Source organism: Pollicipes pollicipes, unplaced genomic scaffold (genome assembly GCF_011947565.3).
Source record: "Pollicipes pollicipes isolate AB1234 unplaced genomic scaffold, Ppol_2.1 Scaffold_2555;HRSCAF=2994_pilon_pilon_pilon, whole genome shotgun sequence".
Lineage (NCBI taxonomy): Eukaryota > Metazoa > Arthropoda > Thecostraca > Pollicipedomorpha > Pollicipedidae > Pollicipes > Pollicipes pollicipes.
Window position 1 is genome coordinate 9225755 of NW_023596136.1, and position 27211 is coordinate 9252965.

At 52.4% G+C, this 27211-nt stretch overlaps 2 protein-coding genes and 3 long non-coding RNA genes across 6 annotated transcripts; 2 read left to right on the top strand and 3 right to left on the bottom strand.

Moving 5' to 3' along the window:
* Positions 1 to 22: 22 nt before the first annotated feature.
* LOC119111214 (uncharacterized) lies at positions 23 to 10630 on the bottom strand. The gene is made up of 5 exons (XM_037235036.1): positions 10064 to 10630; positions 2844 to 3083; positions 1732 to 1966; positions 1170 to 1351; positions 23 to 948 (listed from the first exon to the last, which is right to left on the bottom strand). Exons 1-5 carry the CDS (start codon positions 10603 to 10605, stop codon positions 543 to 545), a joined length of 1605 nt encoding a protein of 534 aa, XP_037090931.1. The 5' UTR covers positions 10606 to 10630; the 3' UTR covers positions 23 to 542.
* A 4563-nt stretch (positions 10631 to 15193) lies between these two features.
* On the bottom strand, positions 15194 to 20902 carry LOC119111243 (lipopolysaccharide-induced tumor necrosis factor-alpha factor homolog). Of its 2 annotated transcripts, none has more exons than XM_037235067.1 (5): positions 20848 to 20902; positions 19566 to 19685; positions 17532 to 17780; positions 17008 to 17176; positions 15194 to 16553 (listed from the first exon to the last, which is right to left on the bottom strand). In XM_037235067.1, the coding sequence occupies exons 2-5, from the start codon at positions 19666 to 19668 to the stop codon at positions 16448 to 16450; spliced, it is 627 nt and encodes a 208-aa protein (XP_037090962.1). In that variant the 5' UTR covers positions 19669 to 19685; positions 20848 to 20902; the 3' UTR covers positions 15194 to 16447. The 2 variants fall into 2 exon arrangements, with proteins under 2 accessions (XP_037090962.1, XP_037090969.1); XM_037235074.1 differs by having other exon boundaries at positions 20758 to 20863.
* A 94-nt stretch (positions 20903 to 20996) lies between these two features.
* Positions 20997 to 22608, top strand: LOC119111260 (uncharacterized). The gene is made up of 3 exons (XR_005095583.1): positions 20997 to 21274; positions 22129 to 22291; positions 22525 to 22608. It is a non-coding gene; the product is annotated as an uncharacterized LOC119111260 (long non-coding RNA).
* On the top strand, positions 22605 to 23395 carry LOC119111268 (uncharacterized). Its single transcript, XR_005095584.1, has 3 exons — positions 22605 to 22629; positions 22786 to 22906; positions 23211 to 23395. It is a non-coding gene; the product is annotated as an uncharacterized LOC119111268 (long non-coding RNA).
* A 2252-nt stretch (positions 23396 to 25647) lies between these two features.
* Positions 25648 to 26764, bottom strand: LOC119111291 (uncharacterized). The gene is made up of 3 exons (XR_005095587.1): positions 26689 to 26764; positions 26150 to 26224; positions 25648 to 25876 (listed from the first exon to the last, which is right to left on the bottom strand). It is a non-coding gene; the product is annotated as an uncharacterized LOC119111291 (long non-coding RNA).
* Positions 26765 to 27211: the final 447 nt, after the last annotated feature.

The following is a 27211-nucleotide window of genomic DNA, read 5'->3' on the forward strand; positions in this document are numbered from 1 at the left end:
ACCAAATCACCATGTAACGACCTGCATTTTAACGATGTTTATTACAAAGCTGCAGACACTAACGGAGCATCGCAGGGAAAGCTGTAAAGCAACATGTTTGTCCAAATTTATGGACCATGACATCCATGAACTTGCTCCCTTAGTAATAGCAGCTCAGCGGCATAAAAAACAACACTGTGTCACAGGAAATACCGGAGCTGGGCATATGTTACAACGCTCTAACCGACCTTTGGCCATCCTTTGTCGCTGACATCCGTTAAAAATAACTGAAACATGTCACTGCCATCATTCAATGAAATGATACACCGATACTAATGCGAAAACACGACAGATGGGCGGATAATATCAGTTGTTCTGCATGATCAGCGAGCACACGGCTACAACATCCCGGAGTTGCTGCAAAGGCGCCAAGCCCTAAGGACGAAGGGCCTCGCCCGCCCTAAATCCTGATAGCCAAGACCAACCCAGACAGCAAATTTCCACGGCGGCCCGGCGAAGCCCCCCACCTGACCCCTCGGCTAGAGGATGGTCCGTGGCCTCACTCAGCCGAGCTGGCCAGGCGGCGGCCCAGCACCAGCTCGGCTCCGCTCCAGCCGCAGCCGCCAGTAATCGCGCTGCATGCCCAGGATCTCGGCCTCCAGGCGCGCCTTCTCCATCTCCCACTGGTGCTTCTCACGCATCTGCTGCAGCGCCATCTGGTGCTGCTCGCGCATGTGGAGCAGCTCGATCTGGTGCTTCTCGCGCGCCAGCCGGCCGGCCGCGTCTGCCGCGCTGGCCGCCAGGGGCGCTGCCGGCGCCGGGCCCCCGGCCATCGGCGGCGCCCGGCTGATGGCCGGCGCAGAAGCGCCCGTGGCGTCCGGCGGCGGGCCGCCTGACGCCGGACGACTCTCCGGGTCCACTACCGTGATGCTGACATCACTCCACAAACGGTCACGCGGGTCCAGCACGCTGAAAGCAAAGCAGATGGTGAACATGGAGCGGGAAACAGCGTCAGGTCACAACAGAAAGGTGGCAAACTATTTCAACAAAAACAGGGAATATTCGAGGAGATGGTTCATTGAATGACTTCCAGTTGATTTCCTACAAATCCATGGCATCGATCATGGTTGAGGATGACTGCTTTAGAGGTGCCGGGTAAGTCACCAAAACAACACCATGGCACGATTTACCTGCTCTCCTCGACATCTTCTTCCGACATCAGACCTTCATCGGGCTCCTCCGCCGGAGTTGTCGGTCGTCGCCGCACAGCGGCAGCACCGTCCGCCGCTCTCAGAGGAGGTGGCGCTGGCGCCAGCTTACGGAGCTGGTTGATGATCTGCTCTGGCGACATCTGCTGCGATCGGTGACTTATCTGGAAAACAGATCGATGGCCATAACATGTCTCCAGCAAAGGGTGAAATGTTTGACTCCGATACATGCAGTATGTCCTCGACAAAACCCCTCTCATACGTTCTACAAGCATTGTATCCAAATGTCCTGAACGCCGTCTGCACGGAAACGTAGAACAATGCTTCCCTCACTCTTCTTCCAACACTTACATCTGCGACTTTCATGACTGTCACCATCACCCCACTGAAAATGAAAGCATGGTAAACCTCTTCGGTGTGAGCTGAACACTCTTTGGTCAGAGAGCCCGCGTCCTGAATCATTCGGCTGCTCACGCAAGTTGGTCCGGGAAGTCCGGTCCGGTCCGGTCCGGTCCGGCAAGTTGGTCCGGGAAGTCCGACCCACCGTGAGAGGACGTTCCTCGACGTCTGCCTTGATCTGCTTGTAGAGCGGCAAGTCCTGTCGGTCGTCCTGCTCGCCCGACAGCCGGTAGCTGGTGAGGAAAGCCTTCATGTCCTCCATCAGCGCCTGCTCGGTTACGTCCTCCTTATTGCGCAGCTTCAGCGTCTTCATCAGGTCATCCTTGCGCTGTTTGACGAAGCGTCGCCACACGCCCTTGACAGTGCTCACCCCCAGACTCCTGCCGGCCACCGTAACAGCTGTCAATGGGACAGGCGTGACGCCAGGATATGCCGCAGGCTCACGAAACAGCGGCGCTTTCGGGCACAGCCGACCCTGGACTCTGTATATTTCAAGCAGATGAATCGTACCCAGCGACTCTTAGGCATTTCTCGGGGCTCGAAAGTCGGTGGAGAAGGACACCACAGTATTTAAAGACTTTCTCCCCACGCAATACCCGTAGGGGTTGCAAGACAAAATTCACAAAGTTCAAAGGGACTGAACTTGTACCTGGCACGTCCCCGGGGCATGGCCCATGCAGAGCTGTCTCACTGTACACTACACTTTGGATAGTCACGAATAATTCCAATTTCGTGCTGCTCTTAAGAAATACAATCGTACATGGTAAGGCATAACACCGGTAAGACCAGACTTATGATTCATGAAGCCAAGTACCTGGGCCAAGTACAGGGATCAAACCCACAGAATAAAGCGTGCTAGCGGAATCTGCAGCAGTCGGACTTCAAAACACGTAAGGCAAGCAACTAACGGAAGCTGCACAAAACCACCTGAGCTATCTCTTCGCTTGCATCGCCTTGACCACATATTGCACCAACCATGCACAAAACCACCTGAGCTATCTCTTCGCTTGCATCGCCTTGACCACATGTTGCACCAACCAGACAGGTAAGCGGTTCATCATAATTAGCCAAAACAAGCCGATTCACAAAATTTGGGATGCAACAGATTTCACCACAACAAAGGCACCGAATCAGCCCCAACGTTTCCGCATCGAATCTTGACCAGCATAGCCGATACTGTCACGGCAATGATCAGTGGGACGCGAGAGAAAGGCCGGTCTTCGCCCAACTGACCACTGGTGCCCACCGGTCGCCCACCTGCCAAACTTGCGGTTGTACTCGGTGCAGATCTCCACCCAGGTCTTGCGCTTCTGACGCAGCGCCGGCGAGTCGAGCCGCGCGCTGCCGATGACGTCATAGGCCCGGAAACAGCGCTGGATCAGGTAGTGTTTGTCTGCGCTCGACAACACTTCGGCCGACTTCCGACAGGAGGCGTCCAGGGCGGCGGCCACGTCCTCCGCCGAGCACGCCGACTCGGCCGACGGGGTGTTGGCTCGGCTGGCAGGCACGGGGTCACAGGTCACATATGGGTCACATGGTCCTGCTGGATGCGCGCGGGCCAGACTGACAACGACGGGGCCATCGATCGCATAAAGGTCATGTGACGTTGCCCCAGGCGTGCGGGTTCGGCTGGCAGGGACGGGGTCATAGGTCACCGGTCACGTGACGTTGCCTCAGGCATGCTGGGCAGGAAGACAAGGACGAGGTCACATGTCGATCGTGTTGGACACGCTGATGGGGGGCGGTGCACAGTTCACACAAAGGTCACGCACATACGATCACAGCCCACTGCAAACCATCTCATTCCATGGACTGACAGCTTCGACTATGCAGCTTATGGCAAGGAACTGGAGCTAACGTAACTGCCAAGTCGGACACATAGGCAACTGCAACCAAACGTGTTAGCTACGAATTCAATACAAGCTCTGTGCATTTCAGGCCCTGGTGCACAATAATTTGGAAGACAACCGGGGTAGTGGGCAACGTCGTAGGCGTAGGAACGTTTCAAAAAGTGGGGGCCAAGCTCAGGGTGTACTTCAGGAACTTTTTTTGCAAAGCGAGCCCGATGACCGGGGGGAGGGGGGAGGGGAGGGATGGAGATTGTTGTCACTCTTTACTCAAATGTCACTGCTACTATGCTAGCTATGCATCTAGAGCTGTTTATCACTGATGCACAATCTTGCCTATTCGAGTCATCCGTCATTTGGCAAATAAGGCTATCCAGCTTTCCTAGATTTATCGTCCATTTTAACATTGTCTTTCCTGGGGAGACGAAATTCCGTGCGGGGGTAAGTATTTTGGGTCATAAATGAAGTATTTGCCTCCACAGTGTATATGCCAAAATACGGCATGGATGTAGGCTGGTGAGAATTTTGAAAGTGGATCGATGGCTCACATTGCGCCAGGTTTTTCATGCATCTCCATTTCGCTGGTTGCTTGTCAAGAAATAAGACGTCACAGCATTTTAGGCGGAAACAAGTTCGGGAGCTTGAAACTGCTGCAAACAATGTGACAAAATACCTAAAACTGGAGACTCTCTTTTAAGAACCAAGCCACATAATAAAGCCCATCCGTCGTATGTTCCCTATCTGGGCCCCGCTCCTGTCCGCCGTCAGTGGTCGCTGCCCTGGCCCGCATGTCTCCCGCATGACTGACTGCGAGCTGATCGAGTGGCTACTTTGTTGCATACTTTTGTATCAGCGTTACTTGTACATGGTGTATGAAACATGTGTTGGACACCTGCAACAGCATTTTTCCAGAATTATCTTCCCTTACACCACACCACCGCAGAAAAATAGCCTCCGGTAAGCTGTCTGCCTTAGGTATGGATTGGCCCAACGGACACTTCATTGCCCATCATGCAACGCACGCGACTTGATCTGCTTTTGGGTGTAGGCAGGGGGTGTAGCCAAAGTCTTGCCAAGAGGGAACACAGGGTTGACAAAAGCCCATCTTATGGTGACCTCCCCCCCCCCAAAGAAAAATCCACGGATATGGCTTACTTGTTAACAAGTGGCACGGTTTTCTTCGTTTCATTGTTACTTTTACCTTGTAACGAGAACACAAACCGGAAGCTACCGTGAGCTCAATTCCGTTTGCATTTTGAGGTAAATAAGCTGCATAAATCAGGCGTCGAACGACTGCATGGAAGAAATCATCGGCGCTCTTAATTTACAATGGTTAGCTGACTCTTTCTAAGCCGATATAATTCAGAAGCTTTGTCAACTTTTTATCCGGGTTCTACAGACATTGAGGTCATCGCGAAGGTAGATTGTAGATCGATATGTTTGATCCAAATTTGAAGACGAGAATTATATTGCAAATCGAGTGGTCAACCTCGGCACCAGGCGTTGCAGTCTCCATAATCCGCGGAGCGTTAGCTCAGCAGCTAAGATTTAGGCGTAGCCCACCGGTGGACGAAAATGATGACGCTTCTGAAATGATTACTTTTAAACACTTCAAATAGTTATACAAGCTACGTGGCGTAATTTTGAGCATGTGCACTCGAAAATTTTACAACCACAAGCCTCGTCCCCAGGCGTTGCAGTTTCCGTAGGCCGCGCAGCGTCGGACTGGCAGCTAATTTGTGGCCAACGGGTAGACGAAAATGACGACGCTTCTGAGAAAGTATCCTTGGACGCTTCATGATATCAGATCTTGTATTTAAAAGGCAGTCTGGGGGCGTATTTCACGCGTGCAATTTTTTGATTGATGAAAGGAACGGATTGGCCCCTAAAGCACAGCGAAGTGGGGTTGGAATCTAGTGGTTGAACTGGAAGAGTGAAGGTACAATCTCTATTTTTCGTGTTTCCGCAGCTATTTATCTGTCCAGAAAACAGATTAGCACGGCGCCCGCTATCTGGTGGCACTTGCAGTGGCCGAAACTTATCGGTTTTACGGAAGTTGCAACCCAGACCATCCTTGTCCTTGCTCTCGAGGTTGCGGCGAACATGTTTAAGCCTATTGATGTAATTTGTTTCAATAATACCTTCTGAAAGAGATAAACGTTCTCAGGCAAACATGGCATAACCTTGCCCGTTTTTCAAGTTCCTTTGACCCGCGCTTTTCAATAATAATGAGGGCCCCACTCTACTCAACAATAATGAGACCCCTTATTCCCTTCCAGGCAAGGGGCCTCTTGAGTAGAACACCACGGGTGCATCACCGTTTTCGGCCAAGGGTTGAAGGGCCATTTGGTTCTCCCTGACTACAGATTGCAGATGAAATGGGGTTCATAATTTACATTAACACGGTTAGCCCATGTTCGTCTTATAATGCTCAAGGTCCTGTCAGAGCTGATTACTCATAAGAAAACTATGTAATATGGTGCTGAACATGCGTGCTCGCAAGCCATAGTACTAAAAGCCTCGACGCCCGGAGTTGCAGTCTCCAGGCCGTGCGGCGTTGCCCTTGTGGCTGTCAGATTAAGTGATGGTCAATGAGCAAACGCAAAAGATGACACATCTCAAGGGAGATGGCTGGTGAACTAGGTAAATCGGCATGGATGTTAAATGCAGTGCAAAAGTAAGCCAAATGCAACCTTAATCTCAAAAGTGGGAAGGCCAGTTAACATTGCTGGCCTCCCCACCTTGAAAAGTGGGGGGAGGGGCATGACCCCCCTGCCCCCCCCCCCCCTGTTCCTACGCCCACGGGCAACGCAAAGGTATATTTCACCAATGCACCATCCGAATACCAGTTGTGACCAGATGACAAGCTTGCCACAGAGACAACTGTAGCCGAGAGGCTGAAATTCAACGTTTCCATTCTGTAGCAGCGTGTAAAGCACTAGAGAAATACTTTTAGGCAGATGACAGCCCACTTTTCCGTAGCCTTTACGATATCATTTTTAACATAATTTATTATTTATGTTGCTGATGTCATGATCTACTTATTTCTCGAAAAACACGATCGGAAAGTGGGCAGAGGGAAGAAGGGGGTCATCACCCACACACATGCTACCTGGGGGAGAGCACCCAGCGTCCGCTTTCAACAAACTGTGTGCAGCAGTGAGGAAAGGCCAAATATTCTAAGAACAATATGTCTCAGCTTAATGTTAGTCTGGTGCGATTTCTTTTCGCGAACCTCAAACATTGCAGAAGGCGACTGATTGCTCGACGCCAGAGAAAAGTGTAGGAGCCGGACATGATGGTGCTCCACCCACTTTCGGTGCGAAATTGAGCATGGAACTTCCGCTCATGCGTGAGAATAATTGACGAAGAAGCTAGGCCTCGACTCATCACTTTTTAAGACACCTTCATACGCTCCTGGGCACATTTAACAAACTAACATTTCAGCACGCGAGGGCCCAAAACTGATAACATTCGGATAACGTGTTCAAAAAAGGTCGCCAAAGATCGAAAAGTCTATCATTTTCGTGGACTGTCGCGCACGTACAAAGCCAACGCTGCTACGTCTCCGCCCAGCCTAGTGGAGGAAGCAGAGGCCCAGCTCGACTTCTGGGCTGAGCGTCGTGCCGCTGACCGTGCCTTGAGGCGGGGATGTTTTCCGACCACCCGACCGGAGTGCGTGCATCAGTGTCGGGGGAGGGGAGGGAGGACGGGGCTGACATCTGATATTTCCGGGACGAGACGCGTCTCAGGTTGCGCCTGTCCCCCGTGGTGATCACTGGCGGACGGGCCTCCTGTCGCCTTCGCTGGGCGGAATCGGCACCGAGACGGCCACCGCCGGCGGCGGGGCGAAGTACGGCGGCGGCGGGGCCGGCCAGTCGGGCCCGTGCGCGGCCGCCGGCCGTCGGCGGCGCGCGGCGGCGGCAGGGGGCGCCGGCCGCCGCCAGCCGGCAGCTGTCGGCCGCCGGACCGGACCGGTCTCCCACGGCGCCGGAGGGCGTCGGGCCGTGACGTCAGCGGCGCCGGCCGCAACAGCCCCGGCGGCCGGGCCGAGACGAGCGACCGACCGACGGCACGCCCGCGACGGGACAGCATGGCACCAGACGGCCGGCAGACGCCCACGCTCAGGGCTGACACCAGGACGGAGAACACACTGGCAGACTGACAGACGGGCAGACCGAAGGACCCGGACCAGTAGGCTGACAGAGGACACTTGCGGACAGGCAGGAGACCGGCCATCGGAGATAAGCGGACGGAGACTGGAGAACGCACACTGGCGGACCGGACACGGAGGCAGACGGACGAAGCTAGGCGGGAGACCGCGGGCGGAGAGAGGCCACATGTAGAGGCTGACAGGCGAGCCGACAGGCTGACCATGGATAAGAGCGTAATGGACGTCAGTCGGCAAGGGACTCGACAGAATATGCCACCGATAATACGCCCCCCCCCCCATACGCGCGCGCGCATATATATATATATATATATATATATATATATATATATATATATATATATATATACATATATATATATATATATATATATATATAATATAAATGGTAAATTGTTCGGAGAAGGTGCATCACACATACAAAGACAAGGTAACACAGACACACTTGTGAAATACATCCTAGCAAGGCAACTCGTTCATACGGAGTACCGAAGATGGTGCAAGTTATCATCACCAAGGCTGGCAGCTGCCGTCTACAAATTATAAACATGCCGCGTCAGTTACGTTTCATTAGGAATGCCATCATCTCGATTCCCGGTAACTAACGGTTGTTGATATAGCTCTAAATATGCTCCATCCGGACGGAGTCAATTAAAATGACTGGCGATTCCCCGCGTGCGCAGTCACGTGCCTCTGCCTGCCCCTGCAGGAAAACCAGACCGCTGGAGCGCGCGTGCTCGAGGTGTGGACGTGGACGGCGTCACGCGATCTGCGCGGAGGGCGCTCCACTGCAGAGCAGATCGACGCCATGACGACCGGCGTCCGTGGCGCTCGAAAAGTCTGGCAGGGTAAGGTGCGGGACAAAACCTACAGCTTCTTACAGCCAGTAGGATTAGGAATTCCCCCGACCTCAAACCCGTGCTGCAGGAGTGCTGCTGAGCGGGTCATGGACTTCCGCCCAGTAAAGGTTCCGTGGCAGAGCCAGAGCCTGTGACATACAAACTTCGATAAACTATCGTGCGCAAACGAAACGACAAACATCTTCAGCCAGTCGTCAATCGATATTTACATTACATCACACAGGTTGGGTGTTGCGCACTTACAACAATAGATGGGGAGTGCACAGCTAGACAAAATTTGAATTAGGTGAACAGCTGCACAAAAGATACGCTAGATGCACATACAGTTACTGAGGAATAGTATTGAATAACCCGCGATGGAAGACAGCCGACGAGCAGGGCGCCCAATACGGAACACAGCCGACCGAGCACGGCGCCCAGGACAGAACACAGACAAGCAGACGACGCCCAGGACAGAACACAGACGACGAGCACGGCGCCCAGGACGGAACACAGCCGACCGAGCAGGGCGCCCAGGACAGAACACAGACAAGCAGACCACGCCCAGGACAGAGCACAGACGACGAGCAGGACGCCCAGGACGGAACACAGCCGACCGAGCACGGCGCCCAGGACGGAACACAGCCGACCGAGCAGGGCGCCCAGGACGGAACACAGCCGACCGAGCAGGGCGCCCAGGACAGAACACAGACAAGCAGACGACGCCCAGGACAGAACACAGACGACCGAGCAGGATGCCCAGGACAGAGCACAGACGACCGAGCACGGCGCCCAGGACGACGGCCGTCGGTGGCCGTCCAGGATGCCCCGCTCGCCAATTCCGCGGAAGGGGGAGGGGGACGGACGGCTGCGCGAGTCTGCCGGGTGGTCGGAGACTCTAGCCGGGATCAGAGATGAGATGCCTCTCCGGGAGGATCAGGCAGAAGGGAGCAGGAGGGAGACAGCTCTACTCGGTCAGAAGGGAGCAGGAGGGAGACAGCTCCACTCGGGCAGAAGGGAACAGGAGGGAGACAGCTCCACTCGGGCGGAAGGGAGCAGGAGGGAGACAGCTCCACTCGGGCAGAAGGGAGCAGGAGGGAGACAGCTCCACTAGGGCCTTCCGGCGAGCAAGCAGCTCCGGGCGGGTCTGGCGGATGGGGTTCGGACAGGCCATGGCTTCAGGAGGTCTGCCGTGGGGGAAGGAAGGGCTCCGGGAGGGTATGCCAGGCGGTAGGCGGCTTCAGGTCCTCCTGCGGCATGGGAAGCGCGAGTGTGTGAAGCATATAGCTCCCGCCTCCAAGAGGGTCCTCCAGGGGAAGCACCTGCAGTTTACTCTCCTTGGGGGGGGGGGGGGGCTCCAGCTCAGTCCGGTGGAACGGAGGCAGTCCCAGGCATGTGAGCCTGGAGCTGAGCTTCCATCGGACCTGGCCGGGCGGCACGAGGTGCTGGGAAGTAATTTTGGACGGGTGTGCAAAGGGGGAGACGGCTCCAGGTGGGTCAGCCGGGTGGGAGGCGGTCAAGGACGGATCTGCCGCGGACCGCGAGACGGCGAGGGATGACTGGGCCTGTCGGGGAGAGATAGTCGCTGCAGTCATTCCTGGAGCTGGAGCCCAGGCTCACCTGGAGGGCGATGACGCAGGCTCCTGCTTGACCGAGTCAGCCGGCATGTCATCCAGCTGGCGGGACAGCTTGCGCGGCGGTTCGTCTGTCTCATCTTTCACCGTCGACGGCGGTGACATCTCGTCCAGGTCGTCCCCGCCCGGGTTGGACTCCAGCCACTCCAGTAGCTTCTGGAACATCACCTCGTTGGGCACGGCCATCGAACCGAGCGAGTCGGGCCCGCCGTCGTCTTCCAGCGCCATCTCCTCGCGACTCTCCTTGCGGAACTGGATGCTATGCCGTTTCCACAGGTCCTTCAGCTGCTGCACCGTCTTGTGGCAGTGGGGGAAGCGCTGGTTGAACTGGCTAGAGATAGACGCCCAGACGCGGCGCTTGTTGTAGACGGCGCGGTCGTCGATGCGCGTGTCCGTCACCACCGCCCAGCTCTCCATCACCTGCGACAGCAAGAACGTCCGCATCGACGATGTGAACTTCTCCGGCTGCCGGCGCGGCTGCGCGCGGACAAAGTCCTTGAACTGCTCATCTGCGTCGCTCGACTCCATCACCGCCGCCCGGCGCGACGCGCACGTTCTGGCCGGCGGCCGGCGCGCGCGCGGCGCCCGCCGCCGGAGCCGGACGCCCGCCCCGGGCGATAGGCCCTGTCCGACCGTGTCTCGGCAGCGCTGCTGTCTCGCGCCGTGCCATTGGTAGCCGCGATGAGTGCGGCGTGCCGATTGGCTGCGCTGGTGAAAGGTGCCGCGGGCGCCGGGCGCCCGTTGGAGGCCGCGCGCGGGAGCGGCCGGGCGGGGGCTACGCGCCGGTGGCCGGAGGCGCGACAAAAACACTGGCGGCGGCGCTGGTCGGGCCCGCCGCCGACTCGGCCCCACGTGACCTTGGGGGAGCCGCCTGGCTGTCGGCGCTGAGGCAGTCGCGAGTAGACGCCGGGATCAGCGCTCGCTGTTACGACAGTTTGACCTTTTGGCCAGCTCATTTCTAACACGCTGATAGTGCTCAGGACATTCCACCTCCTGAAAATATGTTTAGTTGAACATATCGCAGCTGCAGCGCATACGCGTGATTCGGTCTGCTGTGAAAGTCTCGTGCGGAAAGGACTGATACACCACGAGGAACCAAAGATTACCCACAGGCAAACGGCTGTTTGTTCTGACCCTAGCAGCCACAGCTCGTGATTACGAGCCGTGGATTCGTCGCGTTAATACAATGCATAAGAAAGTCCATCACTGGCGTTTTCGCTGGCATGGTAGCTTTGTGATGACTTCGAAATTCTTTGGCCGTCGCTAGGCTACCGCTGTCCTCCCGAAGCAACGACTGACGAGGAACAGTATGCGGTTGTCCGGACAAATTTTGGCGAGCTACACAAACACACATGCGTAAGAAAATGAAGACAAAGATACCGTTTTCCGGCACCTGGCGCGGGCAGAAAGCACGTGACAGTTCTCAGTAGCACTTGTGGCATTGCAACGTTTCCAATTACCGGGAAGCATTATTAGCGTCCAGCTTGTTACTGATATCCTGGAAGCAAAAGTGAACTAAGTTTTGTTCAATATGCGGGTTAACAAATCATCAGCAAAGAATTAGTCTGCGGGCTCCATTTGTAACGTTTCTGAGGCGCATCAAACCTGTACACGCGCGCCCTCTAAATGTGCTCATGGTCTTATCTCCATGCTGAGCAGATGCATGGGACCAGTGGCGTCACTTTGTACACTATTGGGCGGGGTGGTGGGGATGAGCCTATCTCATACTGACTTGAGCCCCCGATGCATATGGGCAAAAAAGGAATATGGGTCTATGAAATGTAGCGAATGTCTCTGAACTGCGGGCACACTAAGCACCTAATCACATTACCATCAATATCACGCTCATTTTGCACCTGACAGTATTGTGTAGCTACCTAGTGTTTTTATGATGCCAACTCCCCCGTATGAGCCCGTGCCGTGTGCGGTGTCACCCCGTCCTGCTGGAGCCCCTCCCCGTCCCGATCAACCCCGTGAGGTCGCTCCAGGGTCGCTTATAGGGATATGTGAGCGGTAGCGATGTAGCGCACGGGGGTGATACTGACCGGATCCTCGTTCTCGTCATAAAAGCATCTTTTATAGAGTAACAAATCTTACGAATGTGAATCACTGAGAATGGGATTTTTTTATTGAACTTTGTCATGGAATAGTTAGTTGAACGACCCACGGTCTTGGCTGTGCAAAAAATACACTTACCACTGCGGAGTAAAGCGTAGGTTAACTCTTATCTGGGCCACTCGATATACATATGAGATTCAGGTAGAGACAGTCTGGGTAATTTTTGCAATTGTTTGCGAAAATGGCACTATTAAACTGTTGAACCGTGATTTTACGACAAAATCGGAGCCCATGCGGTGTTCTGTGCATCTGTTTGCAGGGAAGATCAGTGATATTTTAGCACTATCACGCTCTCAAAACTGGGGATCATAACACACACACAACGCTCTCCGCATCTGTGACATAAGCACCGTTTCTTTTAGCATCATTGGTGTTTGCCGAAGTTGAATGCATTTTGGTAGACGCGGCCGTGTTTTTTAAAAGGTTTAGTCTAAACCTCTTGATTGGATGCGTTTCTGGGTTGAGGGCTTATGCTAAGTATCGTTTGCTGCGTTAGCCCTATCCCCCCCCCCCCCCCCCCCACCGCCATCCGGTCAGAAAATTCCGTGTCAACGGCATAATTTTTCGGCGAAGGATTAACGTGTCGGAATATTACGGATACCTGAGACGACTCAAACACATCCCGCTGTTGCTGCGCGAATCGAGAGGGGCTCTAACCAACTAAGCTGTCAGACAAGCTATGGTGCATTTCGGACGGGACGGGTTATAGTGCATTTCGGCGACATGCCACACAACTTCCATCTAGTTGTATCAAAATGATATTTTCGAGGAATGCACTTATCACGTTATGACTGGTGTGCTTCAGAGCAAAAGAAATACTGGCGTGGCGTTAGCCATTTTTTTTTCTGAGGAAATCTGACCATTCCAAACTTTGGGTTTTCTCAATTTAACGAATGTTTTATTCATAAAGTCGTGGCAAATTGAAGACTTCCAGAACGAGGTAATCCTCATGGTAAACTGAATGTCGATTAACTTAATGTTAGAGCTGTGGTGTCCCCGTACACGCTGCTCCCTAGCATTGCCCTAGATCTGCCCTTGACGGCTCCCGCGCGCGTAGGAGCCGACGCGTAAGGAGAGGGTCGGCTGATGGCTGCCGCGCGGGTCGTGTGCGCGCGTAATCACACATCAGGGTACGTTCTCGAATACGTATCCAGACCTGACTCCTGAGTGTCAGCGGCGCAGCCGCGGTGACGGAAGACTTGTCATTGAAGACTCAGACAGAATTTGTCATTGAAGAGGACAGAATAAAAAATTATTAATTAAATAACAGAACGTTATTGAAGAGGACAGAATAAAAAATGCCAACACATAACCCCGAAGCAGCAGGAGTTAAAGGCCTTTCATGCTTATACAAGTTCCAACGCGCGTCAAAGCATTGGTTGCGCTTTTTTCAAACTCTGATGATTTTATTGTCACCAGCCTTTGCTTTTACCTTTTATGCCCTGATTATTCAAGTGTCCGTTGAAAATGTGGTGCGGCCCATTTAATTTTTATATGGGCACATCTTGACCGAGCACACACAGTTCTTACAACCTCTGGTTTATTGTTTCAGGTCACGCTTTCCTACATGTAACCGTCTGCTTTGGGCCTCGAGCCACCCTTGGAAGGACATAATGTTTTGTTGATCGTAGCCCGTCGATTTATAAGACTTCTTCCTAAAATTACAGCTCATTCTAAGCCTCTTAACAAAACACGTCAGCTTCAGATGAGAAGTCGCTAACCAACACTAGAGCAGTTTTGAAATTTTACTAGATGTTCGATACAGTTTTTCAATTGGGCATCGGGGACGTGAATTAAAGTGGCCGAAATCTGGCTCAGGTACCCGCCCCTTTCCTCTTCGCAACGTCTCTGGGCACTTTCCCAGTCTTACCAACAACGGTAACGTGAATTATGTTCCGGATCATGGGCAACAATAATCGACATCATTACATCCATAGATCCCTAGCACCGTATTTCTTCTGCTCAGTGACCGACTACAGCGATAAGAGGCCACGGCTATGAGCAGTTACAATCCTGAGACGGCAATAACCATGCAAAACATAGCTGAGCGAGAACGGAAGCGCTTTTTTACCAGCGTAAACTTCCCTTGTATGCCGTGGTGCTGTTTTTTTCTTCAAATGGGTGTACTCATTAATCAATCATAATTAGTACTAGCATAAAACCATTGCTAAAGCCCAGCGCAATCCACTGGCATCCCATTTAAGGAGGAGTCCACATTTGTGTGGGGATTTGAACTAAAATAGCCATCCGAGATTATTCTGTGCAGCTCACAGCCCTGCCTTTCTGAAGACCTAACCCCTCCAGTTGCTGGGCTTAATACCCGGGGAGATGTGCAAACTATTTCGGAGACTATTTCAAGGACCCAAGCATCCATGACGTCATAATAACGTCGGATTAGATTATCGAGTTGTTCATATGTGGCATCCGCGAGCACAACATACAGATATAACGGCCGTCAGTTGGCTCTCAATCACTGTTGTGCAAGGGACGATGGCGTAATCAAACAATGACGTATCGAAAATCATAGTTAATAAACAGAGATATTGCGCGTCTAGAGCAGTCTTCTCCATTAAAAAGTATATCAATAGTGTTAAGTTAATTTATTGCATCACATCTGATGCTTACTTCAATATCTCCAACTATGGAGCATTCCTGTACCGCAAAGGCGCCCTGCCCCCTCCCCAGCACGCATCACGTGACGCGGTGGCGTGTGCCAAAGTACGACGCTCGTAAATGCATCCCTCGCAAGGCTTTATACGTTCACTTTGGGAACAGTTTTAAACTAACAGCATTCTAAACAGACGACCGCTTTAATAATGACGCCTTTTGCGCCGTTCTATCTCCAAACGTACGCTCTCCAAAAGCCACCCATCTTAAGGCAGGCGTCATATGACGATTCCCCCTCTGTCCGTAGGTTTGCGTTCCGTTAGTCCATGTGTAGGCACGTGCCAGTACACACCGTGCCTGCACATGTGTACACCCTGCCGCAAGGACAAGCATATGTGCATAACGATATATTACCAGAAAGCATGCCCACATGTGTACAGCTTTTTGAAGACAGTGCATATGTTACAACCAATGACATGCCAGAACTCTTCGTTCCGCCAACGACCAGGTAAGCAGACTCAGTGCCTCTATGGCACTTCCACAGGCACATACAACAAACATTTCACGGTGTAGCGCTGTCCCGTTTTAACGATTTATCAATATGCCACACAATGGACCGCACACAAGCCCTAACCGACCGGCTAATATTCTCAGGCAGGGACCTCATGGACTGTTCAGTGAGGGCATGTCACCAGCGCAGACGGAGCGGGCGCGGGCAGGCACCAATTCGCCGCCAATGCCCCACAGTCCATCTCGCTACAACTGGCGCCGCCGACGACATTCGGTCCGAGGCAACACGATAGTGAGTACGATTACCACGATGACATGCGACTGAGCTCCGACCCCCCAGCATACTATCGTACAGCAATGCAAAGCTCTCTGCTCGGCGATCCCGCCTGGCCACCGTCGGCTGATAGCCGGCCGGCGCTCCGCCCCGCGCCAACAGCAGGCTACATGGCTCTGCTTCCCAGTCCGGAGGAGCGTCCGCGACGGCAGACGCACGCCGCGGTGTCACTTGCCGCCCAACTATACACAGGCGCACAGAACGCGCCACGCAGACGGCCGACGCAAGTTAGACGTGTCGGACAAAAAAAAAACACTGAAGAAAACTTCAGGGACAGCAACATGGAGAGATACGCAGCCTGTACCGCCGCGTGTTTAAATCGTCGAAAAGTGACGGAAACGTACCGCTGCCAAGTAATCAGGAAATTCCATTGACGGAAAATGCTTGAACGCCGTCAAACGTTGCGAACGTTCCGCCCCTGCTCGTAATCCGAGCCCGCTCGAGAAGCCCGTTCGATTTTGACAGCACCAGTGACAATGAGCGACAAAACGTGGCCCGAGATGGCGTTCAAACGTCCGAAGCTGCGGGCTCATGCACAAAATTAAACAGGTATAAAATTGCTACCAGCACGGGCGAAGAAAGTAGCACTGCCCACAACCCGTTGACATAGGTAAAGTCGCATCCTGTGTAGATTACACCCTCGCCGTTCACTGGGGTGACCCCAGAGCCTTGACCTCATCGCAGACCCCCTACAGGGACCACACCGGCCCGTCAAAGCGCAGGTGCGACGGTCACGTCAACCCGCAGTCTCACACGTCGACGCCAGATGGCGGGGGCGTCAGCAAACAGCCTGAACTTTGCTTATCGCCTGTAGCTCCCCAGGAACGCCTTGCAGTTGGGGCAAAAGTGCTCTTTGTTCATGCATTCGTCCATACAGCACGGGATCAGACAGCAGCCCATCCAGCATCTGAAAGGTGAATGCAAACAAACATCAGGTGATGCGTGCAAACACACCTATGGCTGGGAGGCAAAATACTCTGACAGACATGATAACAATGCGAATTGACACAGTAACAATGTTCCTACGCATTTTCCTGCAAAAGCTCCATGAGGATATTTGGAGAGGAGCTACCGCCTGGCCATGTTAATGAATTGACTAAACGCCTGATAAGCTGCAGAGATAAGACGGCTTACATGTCAGATCACACTGTACACTGGCATGGACAATTAAAATAAACGCTTTCAGGTTCCCCCAAAGTCACGCTGCGCTAGTGACGTGCGGTTCCCAACAGTCCTCGCGGAGCAGCAGGCCAAACACACGTGGTCGAGCCCTGGGCGGGGCCGGTTTACAGGGACACGACACCAGCAGAGCCAATCAGGCGTCCACGCGCCGCGGAGCGGCCCGGCCGCGGCGCACGCACCCGAACAGCGCGATCAGCAGGCCGGCGATCCAGGCCGTGGTCGATGGCGACGAGCGCACGCTGGTCTCGATCTCGGCGTGACAGTGCGGGCACATCATGTGGGCCGGGTTGGGACCGGCCACCGTGACCAGGTGCGTCTGTGCCGGCGGCGCCGCTTGCAGGGGCACACCTGCGACGGGTGGCGCACCGCTCAGCCGTGCCACGCGGCGTCGGCCAGGGGCGCAGTGCCGAGCCGGCACAAAACACCTCATGCGTTCGCCCCATGCACTCTTGACGGTTCGCGCATGAAAATACAAGCTTCTTAGCACGATCGTAAACTACTGTTCAACGGCTGAAAAGGTACGAGCCTGCCAATGTCCCAAGAATGTTACTTGACTCGCAAGAGCGGCTGACGATAAGAGCCGTCTGCCAACAACTCGAGTGTCTCGACAGCGCAGCCCCTGGAGGTGAGCCACGGGGTCCCGTGCGTCCTGCGTGCACCATCCCCCTTCCCCTGACCGCTCCTGAGACGGGGCGGCGCGTACCTGGCGGAGCGCCGTACTGTCCGTACTGCTGCTGCTGGGCAGGGCCGTGCGGCACGCCGGGTCCCTGGCCGTACGGTCCACCGGGCCCCTGGCCGTACGGTCCACCGGGCCCCTGGCCGTACGGTACACCGGGCCCCTGGCCGTACGGCACACCGGGCCCCTGGCCGTACGGCGAGGGTCCAGCACCGCCTGGCGGACCGTACGGAGACGCGACCTGGGGCATCGGTGGAGCCTTGTAGTCGGCAGGACCTGCGCACAAGGCACCCAAGAAGGAGTCACACTCGGGCAAATTCCGCCCGCCGCAGAACACAACTGACGGCGGCTGGCAAGAGGGCCACGGTGTTCCTTGAGGACAATGCGTACCTGGCGCCGACCCCTAGGCGCCCCACGACACCGCTGGGGCACTACACGACGTGTCCACCAATGACCCCATTTGGATGGTCACACCGCATGGCTAGGTGAACAGCTTCCACGGAAATCTCGATTAAGGTCATACGACATAGCTAAAGTGAAAACATTCCGAATCAAAGTGACACTGTCGTCATCGACGGCCCATAACACGTGACCTCACCTGGGTCAAGCTCTGCTCAGGTGACGGCGAGAGAACATCGGCGGCGTAGCGATGTCTTTGTTTGTTTCTGCGTTTTTGCGTGCAAATGCATGAAGAACAAAATGCTATGCCTAATGTAAGTGGAGCTGACAGCTGTGGTGATCTAAATCACATGCGAAAACGCTCAGAATGCCCTCAACCGTAAATGTATGACATCGCCAAACTTAAGTTGAGACAACGAGTAAGTTAAAGCTTACAAATTTCTTTTGATCAGTATACCAGCTGTATCACCATATGGCCTTGGAATATGAGGCACAGTATATTACAATGTTGGTAGAAATATGCAGCCATTTCAGCTCATAATTCACTGTAAGTTCAATCTTAGTCAAATCAGAACCTTTTTGTTGAACAAGGAAATTTCTTTACAGCCTTAATGTTTACTGCTTAATGATATTTCACATTGACCAGCGATCTACGGAAAATAAATGGCGCAATCTGATGCGTAATCTGTCGGATTCGGGTGACAGTGCGACGGCGGGGTTACTTGATACCATGAATACCTATGCAGGTTTTAGCCAAATCAGATCAATAGCGACATGACTAAAAGACCAACGCGCTTTTGAGAGGTCCAAAATGACCATCCACATTTCATAGCATGATGACGATGATATGGGCTGCATGGCACACTGACTACAATGGTGATATTGCTACCATGCGTCTAATAGCAGCTGTTGCGTGGCAAACATTGAGTAATCACAAAACTCTGCGTAGTTTGACCCACACTGAACAAGTAAAATAACTTCAATTTTTAATTTTGGTTCACGCTGTTGTTCTTTTGATGTTGCATGGTTGACTGTCACAAAAATAGCATGAAGATGGTAATGAGCAGTTCATGTCTATTTTTGACTGAACTTCCACAGAACAGTAAAAGCATGACAATGGGAACTAGACTTCAAGCTCAACTTATTCAGAATGAAATCATTAACTCCCATATTTGCCACCAAATTTTAGTTTACAACATCCATTCAAAGCCGTGAAATCTGTACCTTTAACCATGGTATTTGTTGACATAAAGGGTAACACGATACAGGGTCAACACATCAAAATGTAAGAAACATGACAAATCCAAAAATTACATGGCCCAAACCTTCAACATGGGTTCCACAACACATTAATTTACATCATTCTGATGGATTTTACATGTTATAGTGACTAAAGGTAAGTCTGGTATGGTTTAGTTTTTGGTTTTGGGACTAATCAAAAGTGTTGGGCACCACAGGTCTGTTATTGTCAGTTTCACTGTGATGAAATCACATAGCCAGATTTAAAGCATTACTTACACCACTTTAGCTAAAATGCATCTGCATGCAAGTTATTTCATGCACATTTTCTCAGTCAATATGTGGTGGATTCCTGGAGCACATGTCCAGCCAGTGGCTGCTGGGTGGTTCAAGTTTGCCTTTGTTCTGACAGTCAGTTCATACCTGGTGTTGGCTGGTAGGCAGCACCTTCAGTCATAGCTTGGTTATAGCTGGGTGGCCCATCAGTTGGAGGCTGAAAGTCAGGAGGTGCAGAAGCCTTGCTCATGGTGAGGTTTTCAGGTCCTGAAAACACAATCAGGATCAGAACACTCAATAACATCCGTGACTAATGTGATCCAGGCATCATAGTACTACCATGCCTCTGATGCCATAGTCATCCATAGGCAGAAAAAAATTCAAGGTTTAGCTTAAATACTTAAGGTACCAATTTTGACATCTGTTCTGGGTAAATGAATTACTGGAATGACAATGAAATGTTCTGGGACCAATCTGATCTATGACTGCAATGATTACAGCTTGTTCTCAGAATCTAGAAATTATTCAGGGATCATGTGACCTGCAGCCAGTCAAAAGTCATGCCAGCAGCACTTCAAGCAGGGGACATCTTTGAATACTTTGAGAAGGTCCCCAGTTTGAAAAGACATGCTGTTAGGACTATTGTCCCACTCTATATAATTTTGTTTTTGTGATATTTTTACCATCTACCAGAATTCACATAACCAGCTATCAGTTTCACAATAACTTTGCTGCCAATATTTATTGAGGGTTCATGACAAAACTTCTCATGTCCAGCTGCCACACCATAACACATTATCTTAAAAAGATAGGTGCATACCCTAGTCACATGGCCTAATTTTGGTGCAAGGCATATCACATGAACAAAACTGCCAATCTTGTTCAGTTAACTAAATTCATTGAGCCAAGAAAACACAAAACTGCTAGCCTCAATCATTGCTGAATAACCTGGGGCAAGAAGGGACATAACAGCTATATATAATGTCATAATACAGTAGACATATGACATGGAGCATGAGTGCCAACCAGATGTTGGGCTGAAAGGGGATAGGGTAGGGAGGTTAGGTTAGGTCAGGTTAGGTTAGGTTAGGTTAGGTTAGGTTAGGTAAGGGTATGGTAGGGTAGGTTAGGGTAGGTCAGGTTATGCTACACTGTCATTAGGTTATGTTAGATTGGGTTTGGTTAAATCATCTGGGCCCTTGGTCTCAAAATCCAATATTAACATATTAATAGGTCCCTTAACAGTCCCACTTCATGCAACTCCGTCCTCACGTATGATGCAATAACGCTCGACTGCATCAACACACGTTGATGCTGTGACCTCCACCTCGGAACCTACCTCTGTAATGGAATGGATTCCCCCGGGTCTTCTAGGATAGTTGATTCCAGCTCGTCACCCACCCAGTGTAATCCCCACCGACCCACTTACCACCCGCACGTCAACGCCCGTCCCCTGCGCCCGTCCGCGACAAGATCAGCGTCAGGGGACCAATGGGGGAAATCCCTCGGCCCTGGTCGGTATCAGAAGGCTGCAAGAAAAATCTGAATACAAAAGTGACGCGATGGAGACAACTGAAACGAATACTTGGGCAGACAAGTGTAGAATTGTTGTTCCTAGGGCCATAGATTTGTTTGTGTATTTACGTGTTTCAGGACATATGATTAATGTTCATGGTCTGCTAGGAACAGCTGGTTGGAGGTCGCATTTCATGGTGAGATGCTTGTAAAGAGACCTAAAGGAGGCCTTGAGCTACTGAAGTCACGTCTGAAGCGAGCTGCTGGAGTCATCATAGCACTTGAACTTGGTGTTGCTGGAGCAGGATACTGGACTTTCAGGAAAGTCAACAGGGATCAAGGTATGTGTCAAATGTAAAAAAGGTGGCACTAATGCTGATTATGATGAATAGCAGCAACTGGCAGATGTGTGTGCATGTATGAGTGCATGCATGCATGCATGCACATGCTTGTGCATGCTTGTTTTTATATGGAGCATGTTACCATGCTTCCAGGAAAGTCAATAGGGATCAGGGTATCAGTCAAATGTAAAAAGGTAGCAATGGTACTGATTATGATGAATAGCAGCAACAGACAGATGTGTGTCTGCATGCATGAGTGGGGGCACTGCAGCACTGCACTGCACTGCACATGCATAGATCACTGCACAAGCTTGTGCATGCTTGTATATTGAAAAGCTCTATCCTATAGCTCATTTTTTTATTTATCCACACTGGCAGGTTAAATTCAAGCTGCTTTGAGCTGTTACTATTTGTCCAAATGGGATGGAGTGTGGCAGTTCATAGCAGCCATGCTTAAGGTTGGGTGACAGAAGTGGTAGGATGGACTATGCCAAGTATTATGGCTAGCTTAACTTTTACAAAAAATATGCTGATGTCCTGAAATGTCACAATTGGATGCCATCCTGGAAATCTATCTGATCAAAGCTGTTCTCAGGTTTAAAAATGTTGTGTGTGTGTGAGAGTGCTTGCTTTGTGAAGATGACTGCCAAAAGTGTGTGCTTCATTGTATGCCTTGGAACTCATGTGAATGTGGGGACAGGAACTGCCACTGTATGATAGGGTGCTGGCTCAGTTTTCCATTTCTTGATACTTAAAAACTGGGCTTGACTAATTTGCATAGGCCAGAAGTGTTAACCATGACCATCCATGAGTGAAGCAAAATAAGCTACAAACTTGTGTGCCCCTGCTGGCAGAGTTTCGTTATTATTTGCACCGCAACTGGCCGACGGTGCTGTCGGCGTACTACACCTTCTGCAACACCATAGGGGAGGAGTACCGCCAGATTGAGTCGGCCGACATCCAGGCGTGGAAGGACCGGGTCCACAGAGTTCCGGCCTCATCGTCCTCCCCTCAGAGGTAGGGCATGGAGCAGTGTGACAGCCATTCCCCGATTCCGACGTGGGGCGATGAGATGTGCTATTGGCTGTTTGATTCTAAGGTTTGAGTTATTTGATGCATCATGTGAATGCTACCAGTGACAGTGGGTTGACAACACAGTTAAGCTGACCTGTTTGATCGCCTTACATGGGCTTGCAGTGCGGCACCATAAGACATACTGCGCGTGCCACAAGGTGATACTGTCCCCACAGCTGATCAATGGCGGCGGCGCGGGCGCTGGCCCACCTGGTGGTCTGGACGGGGCTCGGCTACTTCCTGATGAGGATGGTCACCCCAGTGATGAGGAAATGCGCAAGGTGAGAGCTTCGCCAGATTCTGGACTCTGTTACCCATGTATCCTCTGTGACATACATGGTATGTCATTGTTTGAATTTTTGGCATGATCCTGTGCGTGCAATCAGTGGTATGGCTTGGAGCTGGTATACTTTGTAATTTAACCGTTATGTTCGCAGGCGATAAACCCATACGGCGTGTCAAAGAACGAGAAGGAAACTAAGCTGGTTATGGAGACGTTAAAGAGGTCTGCCGGCATCAAGGGTGAATAGGACCATCTCGGATGCCTAGTCGTAAAAGGTACGTGGACTCCATAACCAGTTTTAAAGAAATATGTCGTCCTGCTGCCCTCGTGAATCAGACCATTCCAATTCATGTCGCAGTTGAAACTTCCACGCGACCAGAAAAACGAATCGCTCTTCTCGCCAAACGGACATGCACTAGATGTTGACAGTGACCGCCGTATGTGCACATGTGGGGAGGAGAACGGTGCTCTCGTGGGAAGCAGCGAAAACATGGCGGTCATTCCATCCGTTGGGGGGGGGGGGGGCGTGACACGCCTGACCTGGCCGGATGTCACCACAGTTGATCTTCCGCTCGGCAGGTTGGCGACCTGCCAGTCAGCCTCGGCCGGCAAGGACACTCAAGCCGCGGTTCGGGTGCTCCCGTCCTCTACACGGTCCTTCGACCGAGCTGTGGCGGCGGGGCTAAGGCTGCTGGTGAATTATATTGTTACGTTGCGACGATATAGAATGATGGATGACATGTAGTATGTTAATAAAGATATGATGTGTGTACACACTGTGTTTGGCTAAGCATGGTTCCTAACCTACTGGCATGGCAGCTTTCTTGTCATTTTCCTGAAACCGGCGATGTTCATTGATACTGGTGACAGTCGTTTACCATGGTGCAACACCGCGTCCAGAACGGTTGGGGGTAAAGGCCCGATGAAAGTTGCTAGACATAAAAATAAGAATTGGTTTCGGTAGATCACATTCAGGAAGTAGCAGCTGTGATCATTATCCATTGTTAATTCCGTTTTCCTAAAACCATCCCAGCCGCGTGTACGCGTCATGCGTACTCAAGCTCAGGCCGCAGTTGGGCCGGTTTGTGTGTGGAGAGACAAGACAATACCAATCGAACGTTTTCCTCTGCCAAGCTAAATAATGTTCTCAAACATCAGAAGGATCGAGCTCTTCCACTGACATCTCCAGTGCGGTCGTTCCTCAGTCTAAACTGCACAGTAGGCAATGAATTTACCCGGAGCCGCCTTTGGGGTATAAAGTGAGCGCACCTGTCAAACAGCTTTTCCAACCTTATTTTCACAGCAAGTTGCGTTTTCAGAGTGGCCGTTCAACTTTAAACCCCCATAACGCATGCAATTTAGCTTCTATTATTTGTCCCTGGCCGTAGCAGTGCCGAATAGACTACTGCCACAAAGACATCAAAACACAGACACCTGGCCAACAAAGATCCACGAGGGCCCATCGAGGTTTGTCTACCTCAGGCCCCGTACACATCCTTAAAACTAATTTTACCACTGCATGAATTCAGTTACAAATGAAATCTTTAGACGGATAGAACTTGTCCACACGGTTTTTGGATTTTGTGAGAGGGACTTTCTACAACTTCGTGTGTCAACCTATTCCAGTAGTTCACTACTCTGAGTAAATGACGTCCGCCTCTTCATAGTTTTACTCCTACCTCTTGTTAAATGAAGCTGGTTTCCTTTATGCATCGGCCTAATTTACAGCGTCCCATTCAGATATACCTTGCCTATGCCTTTCATAATTTTGTATACATCCATCAGATCCACTCCAAGTCTATGATATTCCAGTGAATACAAATGCAAGGTCCTAAGCCAATCCCTATATTTTAGGTCGCCAGTCCTATTTATCACCTTAGTTGCTTTTCGCTGCGCTCTTTCCAGTCGATCTAATCTTCTTGGAGCATGGGGACCAAGCCTGTACAAAACACTCTAGGTGTGATTTGACAATAGCTAAGTACAACTTTTTGGCAACATCCTTTCTTTTGTAATGGACATGTAATGATGCACAGAATGGCACAATGGTGCACTTCACTTGTGCGCCGTACCTCCGCGGGCTGCACGTCCGTAACAGGGGCGTAACAGCACGAGAGCGCCGTACCTCCGCGGGCTGCACGTCCGTAACAGGGCGTAGCATTTCGAGAGCGCCGTACCTCCGCGGGCTCCATCTCCGTTACAGGGCGTAACAGTACGAGAGCGCCGTACCTCCGCGGCCCTCCATCTCCGTTACAGGCCGTAACGTAACAGTACGAGAGCGCCGTACCACCGCGGGCTCCACCTCCGTTACAGGGCGTAGCAGTACGAAGCGCCGTACCTCCGCGGGCTCCATCTCCGTAACAGGGCGTAACAGCACGAGAGCGCCGTACCTCCGCGGGCTGCACGTCCGTAACAGGGCGTAACAGCACGAGAGCGCCGTACCACCGCGGGCTCCGCCTCCGTAACAGGGCGTAACAGTACGAGAGCGCCGTACCTCCGCGGCCTCCATCTCCGTTACAGGGCGTAACAGTACGAGAGCGCCGTACCTCCGCGGCCTCCATCTCCGTTACAGGGCGTAACAGTACGAGAGCGCCGTACCACCGCGGGCTCCACCTCCGTTACAGGGCGTAGCAGTACGAAGCGCCGTACCTCCGCGGGCTCCATCTCCGTAACAGGGCGTAGCAGCACGAGAGCGCCGTACCACCGCGGGCTGCATCTCCGTTACAGGGCTTAACAGTGCGCGAGTGTCACACGCATCAAATCCTACGAACCGGCCAAGACGTGCAGACCATGCACACCGACTCTACAACTTTTTTGGATAGTGCCTGCCAGGCTTTTCGACATCGATTTAAGTCGGCGTCGCCGTTTTGTTTTTAGTATTGGAGGTGAAAATCGAGTTTTTTGCGTATCGCCGTAGGCAAGCAAACACATGTCGTCCGAAAAATAGTTTGCACTGAATTAGCCTCCAGATAATGATTTCACGCACCGTTCATTCTGAAAAAAGCAACGCAGCATTCGATGTGATATATTCGAAGATGATGCGCAACTGTTTATTGCTCAATTACGTATTGCACTTGACTTCTGTGACCGGCCCCATCTTCCCGCTTTGAGCCGGCTTGCGTTACGTGCTTGCTCTCCAGGTGCGGCTCCCTCCGGAGACGCCACTGGAGCAGTTCCGCTCCAGTGGCCCCAGCAGACGCCAGCGGGCTTAGCTCGGGTTGACCTCCGGCCGGGGTACGGCCCGGCGTCTGGCAACGGTGGAACCTGGCGCTAGCCGTCAAAATCACTGTTCTGTCCCCGTCACTCCCTTGACTGTAGCATTGCTGGAGATGCCTATCAGAACATCGCGTGGTGATGAAGCCATGACGAAATACTCGGAACCATCAGCGACCACGCATTCAGATTATCGTAACCAGACGCTACTACAAATGCTGTAAACCGAGTGCGTGTCCATAGGGCGCACAGTAACCGGAATGTCCGCGTACAGTGCTACAAAAGCTAGCGCCGCCACACGAACCCACCTCAATCGTGCTGAGCACGTCATGATGACAAACCCTCCGCCGGGGGACAGCAGATGCCGCTGCAGCGGCGCCGCTCTGTAATCACGATGTATTGTCAGGCGTGCTGCACTAACCACTGCAAGTCACAGCAGAACGAGTGCACCATCTTAAGTGAGGGCATGAAACAATACTTTACGGTCAAAAAGCTTGCGGCAACGTGCAACATATACCAGCGTCAATGAAGCCCTTGGTCCGGGATCCACGTCCAGGCTGTTAGAGATGAGTGGGCGATATTTCTACAGTTTTGCTGGATCATATGCACGATATCACAACAAACATTGGACACAAATTTGACTATAGATGCCCGAAAGACGCCGGAAACTCCTGCCCTTATCAAGTTATAAGGGGATCCCAGCCATCATCACGTTCTTATCCGCCTGCCACATGTTGCTGTGGGCAAGTACGTACAATGGCAAGGGTAAAAAATCGTGACTTATCAACAAAACATCAGCGACTAACACGTTCAAGCACGCCCCTGCCGCCTGCATCACCAGCCTGACCTGACCGGCGCCTGGCTGGCACCCTCTCACGCGTCGGCGCACAGCTCGAGCCGACCGGTGCGGCGCAGGCAGCGCCAGGTTCGCCGCAGGGCCGCCGGGTCCAGCTGGCCACGGCTGTAGCCGGCCGGCCGGCCACACCACCAGTCGGCGTCGGGCACGCGGCGCACGGACCGGCCCGACAGCCAGATGCCCAGCGACGTGTCCTCGCCCTGGAACCTGCCGGTGGCCGGGCGGGTACGCTGACGTCCGAGTATCAGGATCCAGACACCCAGTACCGCGTCCTCGCCCTGGAACCTGCCGATGGCCGAGCGGGTATGGTGATGCCCGAGTCTTGGGATCAAGACACCCAGTACCGTGTCCTCGCCCTGGAACCTGCCGATGGCCGAGCGGGTATGGTGATGCCCGAGTCTTGGGATCAAGACACCCAGTACCGTGTCCTCGCCCTGGAACCTGCCGATGGCCGAGCGGGTATGGTGATGCCCGAGTCTTGGGATCAAGACACCCAGTACCGTGTCCTCGCCCT

What these genes read in the sequence shown, in the direction of transcription:
- LOC119111214 (XM_037235036.1), bottom strand. Translation starts at nt 10,605, where the DNA reads ATGGAGTCGAGCGACGCAGATGAGCAGTTCAAGGACTTTGTCCGCGCG. An exon ending in CCTGCGTCATCGCCCTCCAG is followed by an intron (nt 3,084 to 10,063) that starts GTGAGCCTGGGC and finishes CGTGCCTGCCAG; the next exon opens with CCGAGCCAACACCCCGTCGG. An exon ending in GAAGATGTCGAGGAGAGCAG is followed by an intron (nt 949 to 1,169) that starts GTAAATCGTGCC and finishes CTTTGCTTTCAG; the next exon opens with CGTGCTGGACCCGCGTGACC.
- LOC119111243 (XM_037235067.1), bottom strand. Translation starts at nt 19,668, where the DNA reads ATGAGCAAGGCTTCTGCACCTCCTGACTTTCAGCCTCCAACTGATGGG. An exon ending in TGCCTACCAGCCAACACCAG is followed by an intron (nt 17,781 to 19,565) that starts GTATGAACTGAC and finishes CCTTGTGCGCAG; the next exon opens with GTCCTGCCGACTACAAGGCT. An exon ending in ACAGTACGGCGCTCCGCCAG is followed by an intron (nt 17,177 to 17,531) that starts GTACGCGCCGCC and finishes CACCCGTCGCAG; the next exon opens with GTGTGCCCCTGCAAGCGGCG.